Source organism: Ascaphus truei, chromosome 13 (assembly GCF_040206685.1).
Source record: "Ascaphus truei isolate aAscTru1 chromosome 13, aAscTru1.hap1, whole genome shotgun sequence".
Classification (NCBI taxonomy): domain Eukaryota; kingdom Metazoa; phylum Chordata; class Amphibia; order Anura; family Ascaphidae; genus Ascaphus; species Ascaphus truei.
The window spans coordinates 18,344,988-18,356,047 of NC_134495.1; the positions used below are offsets into that span (position 1 = coordinate 18,344,988).

At 40.5% G+C, this 11,060-nt stretch overlaps 1 protein-coding gene across 1 annotated transcript; it reads left to right on the forward strand.

Moving 5' to 3' along the window:
- The first annotated feature begins 9,282 nt into the window (after nucleotides 1-9,282).
- On the forward strand, nucleotides 9,283-10,230 carry LOC142464572 (olfactory receptor 10C1-like). Its single transcript, XM_075567943.1, has one exon. It carries the CDS (start codon nucleotides 9,283-9,285, stop codon nucleotides 10,228-10,230), a length of 948 nt encoding a protein of 315 aa, XP_075424058.1.
- The last annotated feature ends 830 nt before the right edge of the window (nucleotides 10,231-11,060 follow it).

Below are 11,060 nucleotides of genomic sequence, written 5' to 3' on the forward strand. Positions count from 1 at the left end.
TCACCCACATTCTCTCCAAGAGTGCGAGACATTGGGTGGGAATGACTGGACACTGGGTGGGATCATCCTGTGTTGGGAAAGGTTCTGGGTGACGCCGTAATCAGTGTTGCCTCTGGAGAGGGACACCTGTTATATTCAGTGTGATAATATATGTGGTGTATGCGGTTCAAAGTAAAAGGTATTTGGTTATCTCACATATCGTGTATATGGTTATTGTATGATGTCCTGCGAGGAACAATTCCTGCTCTGCTAGGAACCATCACAGGTGGAAGTGCTGCACTGAGTAAGTGGTTACATCATAGTATCATAATTGCCCCAGGTTCCCCTTGGCGGAAGCTCAGCCCTCCTATGAGCCAACAGGTAAAGCACCACCCTGATAGCACCGTATGTTCTCCGCACCCACACTATAATCTGCGATTGGGTGGGGGAATACCCGTTACATATATAAGCATATAAGTGTCACAGAGGAGTGCTACTGAGCATGGCAATATATATTAAAACCAGAGACAGAACATGAAACACAGACAGAGCTCAGTGCACATCCAGTGAAACTCATACACGGTACAGTGCCTAAATATATATGTATAGATATCTATTAAATAAAATGGTCTTTTAGTTTAACATTTTGGCCAAAGTGTTGTAAGCCCCTGAGCCACTACACGGCAGACCACATCTCAAGGGTCCCTAACACTAATATAAATTCTTAACAACCTGTGCATTACCAGGAAGAATGATTTATAATAAATCTGTCAAAATTAGTTGCATAGTTCTAGGTCAGATTGAAGCTTTTATTAACCTGTACATTACCAGGAAAAGCACTCTGTATTAGATTTGTTACAATCATACTGCAAGCAAGCAAGTTCCCCTGAGAGTGGGAGATGCTATGGAGTGAGCTTTTAACCATTTAAATGTGGGAGGGGGTGAGCTTCAATTAGGTAGGAGGTTGCCACCCTCCAATCAGCCAAGACCAGCTGAACATGTTCTGTCTCTGGTTTTAATATGCATTTGGGATGCAAGACTAAAAAGGCGACTTACAAATTAAATGGAGATATATTGGGGGAATCCTTGATAGAGAAGGATTTAGGAGTGCTTGTTGACAGCAGGCTTAGCAATAGTGCCCAATGTCATGCAGTAGCTGCAAAGGCAAACAAGATCTTACAGTATCTTGCATCAAATTGGCAATGGATGGAAGGGAAGTAAACATAATTATGCCCCTTTACAAAGCATTAGTAAGACCACACCTTGAATATGAAGTACAATTTCGGACACCACTCCTTAGAAAATACATTATGGAACTAGAGAGAGTGCAGAGAAGAGCCACCAAATTAATAAAGGGGATGGACAATCTAACTTATGAGGAGAGGCTAGCTAAGTTAGATTTATTTACATTAGAAAAGAGGCGTCTAAGAGGGGATATGATAACTATATACAAATATATTCGGGGACAATACAAGGACCTTTCAAAAGAACTATTCATCCCACGGGCAATACTAAGGACTCGGGGCCATCCCTTAAGGTTGGAGGAAAATAAATTTCACCAGCAACAAAGGAAAGGGTTCTTTACAGTAAGAGCAGTTAAAATGTGGAATTCATTACCCATGGAGACTGTGATGGCAGATACAATAGATTTGTTCAAAAAAAGGTTGGACATCTTTTTAGATGGGAAAGGTATACTTAAATCCGATTGCCAATTCTTGGAGTCAGGAAGGAATGAATTTTTCCCCTTAATGGGGTTTTTTGTCTGCCTTCCTCTGGATCAATAAGTAAGAATAGGATAAAGTATCTGTTGTCTAAATTTAGCATAGGTTGAACTTGATGGACCTACGTCTTTTTTCAACCTCATCTACTATGTAACTATGTAATTAAAAGTGACATACAAGTGCAAATATACAGTGTAAATAAAATCCCCTCAGTGAATGACGGGCCAGCTGTAGTCATACATAAGTTAGATAGGACAAGTTGTACCTATATATATGTGGTCACTGTGCTATCCTTTGCCTCTTACAAGGGATATTTGTTAATAAAATGTTGTTATTTTTTTGTATTAGTGGGGTTTCTTGTGATCCACGCACTCCCTTGTTGTTTGGACATGTTCTGAGCATTAAACTCTGTGGATATTTCTGCAATACTTACCAATATATTGGTAGAGTGCATATTTAGAGGGATTCTTTCTTGTGGAACCCATTGGATTCCACAAAGTTGATGTATTTCCTGACAGATGTCCAGATGTCCGGGGAAAGGTAGACAAGATGTCGCCAGGGGAAGTGGGCTTGGTTAGGTATGCTAAGTGGAACAGGTGCGAAGTTCTCGCATACCCTTGGCATACCTTGAAGTCCCTTTGCCCGGTTCCATGAAGTCCTGGCAACCTTGCCATAGGTGGGAAGTTTAGTTCCCACTCAGCGATTGGCTGCAGAGTTTAGAGATAGGACTTTGGTGCTTTTAAAAGTCCGTGCAGCCAATCGGGAATTAGATTAATCTAAAATACATTGTGCGGTACAAAGACTATACCATCGTAACCAAGATTTGTACCCCGCTTCAAGCGTTCGTTAGAACAAAGGATTCGCGAACAAATCCTGCAAGGGCAGAACGAAAAGATTACCGTCGGCAGAGTAAGAGTGGTTGGAAGCAGCGCCACTTGCCAAAGACTGTTTCGCGGCTCTATTTGCGCACCAACCCCGCTCCTGGGAATTGGTGCCTAAAGACTTTATTTTGGTGAAGTTCGTTCCGGAAACATTTTATTTCGTTTTTCCCCATCCCAATAAGTGTTTATTCATGTTATTTTAGCAATCACCTCCTGACAAAGCATTGATTGCAAAACCGGTAGGGGTAACGAGAGGCAGCTTTGCGCTGTCTCCCTTTGGCTGGAACAAGATCCCAGGAAGTGGTTGCAGACAGGTTATTCTGCCGTGTGTTCATGTGTCCGGACAGTATTGCGTCCACACTGAGCCCCTGATGCCACTTCTTGCGGTTAGTTTTGTTCCCCTAAATTGGGTTTGTTTCTTCTAGGAGTAATTAGACATCCTCAGTGGATGTATTTTTAACTTATCTAGTTGTTTACTTCACTGAAGTTATGTTTTGGTTTAGCATTTATAGGGTGTGATTCACCATACATAGTATTTGCTTCATATGAGTATTTTTATGTGTTTTTGTTTTGTACATTTCATTTATTGATTATTGTCTTTTGGTCACAGTGACCTTTATTAAATTTTGTGATACACTTTTTACTAATCTGTGGTGCGCTTGTATGTGTTTGTTTTATATATATTTATCACTTGCCTCGTTGTTTAGTGTTAATTAATACCATTTTATTGTTTTCCATGTATTGATATTAGTGGAGCATATACTCTGGTTCTCCGGATAGTTTAAATAGATAACCTGATGTACACCAATGTGTAAAACGGGTGAACCAATGGTTAACCCACCAGGCGCTCAGAAAAAACACACAAAGCTGTTGAATGTTATGTATGATGTGGTCTTGGGACCCTGGTTACGGCAAACCCCAAACAGAGTGAGTACATATAGTATATATATATAAAGTCTTTCTCAGCAACTGCTTGTAACAAGCACCAATGTAGTTTGAGACAAAAAAAAGACTAACTCACGAATGGGGAAGATGAAACCGTAACTACCACGTCCTCTTGGCTTGTAGAAAACCGCAGAGCCTGCTGCAGGGACTCCTCTGTATGATGGTAATGTGGAATCAGTGTGGTGCCAGACCACCACGAGCAACCGACACTTCCTTCAGCCGCCAAACCTGCACCCGCTCCGTCGCGGTGGGTGGTCACATGACCGGCAGCAGTGTCGGGACTTCCGGGTTCGGCAGAGGCGCTGCGGGATACTAGCAACAGCCCGGCATGCAGACGACAGTCAATGACGTTATGGAAATCCTCCCAGAGGAGGTCTTGGCGCCGCACAACCGTGGAAGAAGAATTTGAAGAAGGCTGATATAGTGACTGTAAAAATACTTTATTGGCATAGCGTGCAAACGGATCCTCTGACGCGTTTCAGCCTGTCAGGGCTTTGTCAAAGAGTACACCAAGACCAGCTGGAAGTGGTGGGTCAGTAAATCCCCAGATTACCTGCACTCGCAACCATACAAGTAATGTTTATAGTGTATACGTGTTATAACAAAGCAATTCGAAGTGCTAGAAATAAGAACCCATGAATAATAAAAACAAGTAAGAGGTCATGTATTAGTTAAATACTTTTATTATATATAATAATTTAAAAAAAAGGGATGTATATAGTCTCCCATATGAGGCGACAGTTGCTGAATCAACAGTTGTAAATTTGTCCTCTCCAACGTTAGTATGGGCCGTCCCATTCAACTCGGAAGACCCTCTCGAGAGGCCAAGACCCTCTAAGATGCTAAACAGGAAAAGAACGAGCGCTCAGAGGTGAAGTAAACGAGTCAAGACACAGCTTTGTCAAATACTTCTCCTAGTTTATTAACAGTCACACTCAGGTTTTATAGCTAAGCGAGAGTGTATACGTGCAACAGCTTACTTACCATTTTTTGGCATTACGTGATTCATCTAAAAAGTTACAATAGTCTGTCTTTAACAGAAGTCATATATTCTGACTTGGGATGCTGAAATACTGAAATGCTGAGATAGCATACATGTGAGATTGCGTATGTGTCCAGACTTCCTGCCTTTACTTCAGGAACTGCCATCTGACCACATTCTGGTCAGTCAGCCAACATATATGGGGCAAAGGTGGTAAACAACAAGATGGCTATATTATTACAAAACAACTTTATAAATCAATATGGAGTACCCCCTATAAAATACACATTATCAACAGTAGTCGGTGATAGTAGGATAAATGTGTAGTGGATGGTAGTATAGCAGATATACAGTCCTCCACTCTCTGAGAATAGTCTAGCTGAGTCAGCTAGCTGAGTATCACCAATATGGTTACGCCACCATATGGTCTATTTTGGTGGTGTAACTTTAATATGCCTACCGCATGTGCTTCAACAAAAATCATATATCTAGCAACACTCAGGTCCCTGGTGATCAAAAAACAAGGAAAGGGTCTTGATCCTCAGGTAGGGAGCAGAGGGAACAAAGTCGGAGCTGACCGGAACGAGCCTACTAGAAGGAAGACACGCTCTAGTAGAGATGCCCCCCTGCCCCTCCCCGTCCCCCCCCCCCATTCCACAACCACACTACAATTGCAAAATATATAAAGGCTCTGCTTTCCCGTGGTAAGAATGGCTACAGAAAACCAAAGCAAGATATACCCTGGTAGGGACTGGTTTCAGTGGGCCATATTGCATCCGAGTGTCATGTATCCTGTACCATGGTGGTAACAGTTACTGTCCTAGAACAGGATTGTATATTTTCTCTGCTCTCACACTGCCAGCTCTCCCCAGGGAAAGTTGCATGTTTTCTCTGTTCAAAGCAGAGAGTACAGGGAAAACTCTTTGATAAAGCGTGGGATACCACGGGAAACGCGTCAGAGTGTTCTTTTTGGCTGTTACTATGCCCTAAAATAAATTTTCGCACCTAGGATATTTTGTGGTTTGCAGTTTGTGGTTTCCAATCTTCAGCAGCAGCAGCAGCAGATGCACCGCCGTTTTCCCTGTACTCTCTTCAATTGTTCCTTGGTAGGAGCACGCAGGACAGGACCAGGATATTCCCAAGGTCAGCAGTGAGTAATCCATTTACTTCATTTATGTGATCAGTCCCACACACGGTTACCTAGACCACCACATAAGACTTACCTATATGGCTAGTGGCATAATCTATGGGAGTGTGTTTAACATTGGACTATCTGGAATCCTGAGTCTTATGAACTGTCCTATGCTATGAAGATGTTTATATTTTTATATCATGATCAAACATTGCCTACTCCTGGTTAGCATCACAAGTGGGAATTAACCCTCCCCTTCCCTCTCTGTTCAAAGCAGCCAGCACTCCTATGTATATTGCAACATAATTGTTACTATATCCCCTTTCTGCAAGCCATTTGTCAGTTGCCCTGGCAAAATCCCAATGGTCATAGTTTGAGATTGGTTTAGCCCTCTCCCCCTGCCCATATCTGTATTTTTTTATCTCCCTTGGCTTGTTCCTGTCTGGAAAGGAAAGTGTGCTCTCTCTTTTCATCAGCAGACACAGTGAGTAAGACACGTCTTCCACTGCTCCCTTAGAAAGGGATTCCCTTGTACCTTCTCCCCATAACAAAGCACCTTCATCTCACAAAGCTAATTCTCCTGACAAGAGACATTTCCTATTATTATCTACTTGAAAGTTCTTTTATATTTCTGTTAACCGCACTCAATAAAGTTGAAGAAATTAGAAGGACTTTGTGTGCTTTAAAAAGGGGATGAGTTAAGCTACATGAATCTTCTCACATGCTACAAGTGAGCCTGGATCCAGAATAGTTACAATGAACCGGAACGCTGGGCCGTGGTGGGAACGGTTATCAGAGCGCCACTATGCAACTAAGTGCCATGTTTCGGGGGAACAGGCAAGCATGGTAAGTGTACCGCTCAATGTTGGTAACGAACGTATAGATAGTGTGATGGATAACAGTTCATGCAGCACCACCTGAAAGAGAGAATATATTGGTGGTGCTGGCCGTTGTTGTTTGTGCTATATTATACTATATTTGTTATTTTCATTTTATATTTTCACTTTTTTACTTTTATATTACTGGCACATTGACAAACAGCACTGTATTACAAATGCACATTGACTCCTTGTAACACATGGGTTTGGTTTATATTTTTTTCATTTTCATATCTATATGGTTCTATTGCAAGCATGGTGGGCACATACCGATAGATGTATTGTATACGGTGCAGTCATAAACTGTAATATATGTACAGTATCACTTCTCGCTGTTCAAATTGGTGCTGGCACAGGGAATTTGCTGTTTGCATAGACTACAAAGACACCTTCCCATCTCCCCCACATTGCTACTATCAAGCCTTAACGACTCCACCGGGCTGCCAAGGTCCTCTCTCCATTCATTCTGTCTCTAGCTCACAGAATTAGAAAAACTGTGCTCTGCCCGCCTTCTCTTCCTATTGCATGACACGCATAGCCTAAGCGTTCCATACCCACGCATGCGCAAAGAGAGAAAGCACACAAGCCCAGCTTTTAGAAGTTCAGCAACTTGGTGTGTAATGCGACAATCCGTTGAAAATAAAATCGAAATGGGTGAATCGTTTTGGGCATAGAGAAATCATATACAGTATAAATAATAAGAAGGTATATATTGTACATTATTTACACACTTTGCAAATGCTTCTGTCCACTGTATGTACATTGTCTCCTTGTAACACGTGGGTTTTGTGAGGGGATTAATAAATAAATAATTTGAGTCCTCTGAATGTTAGACAAAAAGCAAGGGGATTAGTGGAAACACCTTACAGTCAAGTTACACAAATAGATGTCCTTCAGCATCAGAAGGTGTCTTATATCATAGCACCAATTAGTAAATAGGGGCAATTATCTACCCACATCTTCCTTAATTAAAGGACGTCAACATTTTGTGCAGGACAATTGAAGATGAAAAGACATATACAAATAATATAATATAACTAATAAAGTAAGTAAGGCGGTGTTGCTTGGAGAAGATTATAAATTATTGTATAAAATATACACAATGTTACTGGATCAAACCATGAATTAATCATAGAGTTATCAATTAGTGACTCCAATTCTGTTACTCTCCCTAGATGCATTGCAGATTCTTCTCTGATTGGTGAATATTATTTGAGAACAGTTTTGTCCTGTACTTTAGAAGTTGCCTGTTGGACTGTGACTTCTGGTGGAACTATATGTGTAATAGTCAAGGGATGTTTGGTTAATTCTCTGGATATCAATCAGACTTCTACAAGTATTCCTGTGCGCTAACTGTAGATCACATATAAAGGTCCCTGAAGCAGAAGATTGGGAATATCATTATTTGCTAGGCTGCTCAGTGCTGGCAGTAATGTCCCTGTATTGGAAAACACAGTGTATCTGTGTTAAAGAGATAATCTCTGCACAACATATTCCCTGCAGCAGAAAGGGTGTTAAAGGGATCGTCTCTGTACATCAGGTTCCCTGTACCAAAAATATAGACTCCATCAAGGTGGGAGCTGAGATCTAAGGTATGTACTTAACTACAAATACGTAACAGTTAGTTAAAGTCAGGAATGGAAATAAAAACTTCAGTTGTGACTGTTTTTAGCTTAATGGTTCTGGTTAGTGATGAACACCTTAAATGTGACATGAGTGGGAAATAACAGATATTTACTGCAATGAAATGATAAAAGTATTTCTATAATTGCATGTAAAATACAGCATGCAGGGCAGATCTGGAGATAGCAGCAAGGCAGCCTGAAGTGCAAACAGTAGCAACTAATTTTTAGAACAAAAATAGACTTGTAATTACTGCTGGACACGCCACATCCTGACATATTGAAGCTCTGGGAGTGGGTAAGATTTCTCATTTCATGGCATCTTAAAGAAGAACTTTCATCTGGAAGAATTGTGGGTAACATTCTTCTTTGATTCAGAGCATATTATTCACCTCCGATGAGGTTGCAGCGAGGTGATTGTTTTTCATTTTTGACATTCGCCTTCAGGAGGTTTTGTTATTTCTAACACAAGATACTCACACATTATTACCCACTCCATGCAAGAGTGTGACTCATACTGTATGTCTGTGTGTTATTGACATTTACAACTACATTCTGGAGCTATTTGAGCACCCAATACCCTCTATCTAATTTTTAGAACATGCTAGTGTTATACATTTCTTTCATTCATATATATAACCCTACATGTTAAAGGATAAAAGGCAGAAGTTTTATAGTATTTTTTGTATTTGTTTCGTACTGCTAATTTATAAAAGTATAATTTTGTTCTAATTGATACTGTGACATTCCTTTATAATATACCTCCATTATAAGACTGTACTTAACTGTGTCACTTCTAGCCATGATAGGGATGATATGTAACTTATGTTCCTTTAATTGTGGAGGGGAATGCACAACATAAACCTTTAATGTATTTTACTGTAGGCACCTTTAGCGTTAATGCTGTTGATTATTTATAAGAAGCCAATATATTTTGAAGTTGGGTTTAATAGTCCATTCGCTGAATAGAAATAAATATTACTAAGAGTCAAATAGACAGAATGCAGGAAGATCCTTACTGTGTAAGTGGAAGAGGAGCCTGGAATCAGTGTGATTGTTTTGCTCTTGGTAAATGACTTCCTATGAATACTGATGATAACAAACAGTTCTCTCTCTTTCTCCATGTTATCCTCTCTCAGGTAATGGACAAGCACAACCAGAGCAGAGTCACCGAATTCCTTCTTCTAGGGATGACCGGGAGTCCATTCGGAGTCAGAATCTTTCTCTTTGTACTTTTCCTGGTGACTTACATTATCACATTAATTGGGAACCTTCTTATCATTGTGTTGATTTCAACCATTAGCCAACTCCATTCACCCATGTACCTATTCCTGAGGAATTTATCCGTGTGTGAAATATTGATAACCACAGTAATTGTCCCTCTTTTGCTACATGTATTGTTAGCTGAGAAGAGCCTTATATCCGTCAGTTACTGTTTCTTTCAGTATTATGTAATGAGTGCAGCACTAGTTACAGAATGCTTCCTTCTTTCAGTGATGTCTTATGACCGATATCTGGCTATCTGCAACCCATTGCGTTACTTCTCTCTCATGAATCACAAGCTCTGCCATCAGCTGGGCTTCTCATGTTGGCTGTCTGGTTCTGTGACGGCAGTAATGACAATTGTCCCAATCTGCACGCTGCAGTTCTGTGGCCATAATATCCTGGACCATTTCTTCTGTGAATTGTCTCCCCTATTGGAGCTCTCCTGCTCAGACACCAAAGCTGTGGTGATAGAGGTTTGTGTGCTTTCTGCTCCTATACTTTTCTGCCCATTTGCACTCATCTTTTCCACTTACATGTGCATCATCTTGACCATCCTCAGGATGCCCTCAGCCACAAGCAGACAGAAAGCCTTCTCCACCTGCAGCTCCCACCTTGCTATTGTAGCCATGTACTTTGGGACACTTGTTATTGTGTATGTCGTACCATCCAAAGGCTACTCATTTAATGCCAACAAGTTCTTGTCTCTGCTCTACAGTGTGGTGACTCCATTATTAAACCCCGTTATCTACAGTCTGAGGAACCAGGAGATCAGGGTGGCCCTAAAGAAAATGTTATGTGACATGAAGCAATGGGCACATATTTAAATCTAAACCAATTGTTTTATACACAGTGCAATGTAAAATAAATATTTGGATCCATTACAGATTTGTCTGGCATTTATCATCCATTTGTTCAAACTGCATGTTCTCCAGGAAAGGGATATATTGTACCAAATGCCACTGCTGAGGAGGCCCACAATGCTTTGTGGCAGTGAAGGAATTAACTCATTAGGTTCTGTTATCATTCATGTGGACACACAGATGATACCTCTATTGGGTTCCTTGCCAGGTTGCATTGAAAGAATGCCCATATTTTATTATTGTTACCAAACTAGGAGGAGGTGAAAAGCCTATAGGCAGTGTGCCATGAACAAAGTAAAAGAAACAATAAATGAAAGGGGGAAAACATCAAAACGCAACACAATTATAAAATATCAATAGGTATAAAGCAATAAAAATAAAATAAGTCAATAAATGGGGTGCGGGGCTTACACTGATTGTTCTTTGACTCTGTTTTTGGCATTGCCTATAGACTTTTCACCTCCTATTTGTTTTTTGGGATTTTACATCCCTTCCCTCCCGTTTTTTGCTTATCTTGGACACCATTTTGATAAGAGTATTTATGAGTATTATTGATATTGGGGATAAGACACCCTTCATTTACCTTCATTTTGTACATATTTCTGGTTTACACACGTCATCTCCCACATTAAGGTAAAGATGAAGAAAGTGAATATGATGAAAATGATGATGGTGAGTGAACTTGAGATTCTACGGATTGGCATTCAAGAAATCAATAAAAGAATGTAATTTATCAACCGCGCCCTTCCAGATGATGACAAGGTCGTCAATATAGTGGCGATAAAAGTCAACAA

Excerpts from the sequence above, each read along its gene's own strand:
- LOC142464572 (XM_075567943.1), top strand. The coding sequence starts at position 9,283 with ATGGACAAGCACAACCAGAGCAGAGTCACCGAATTCCTTCTTCTAGGG.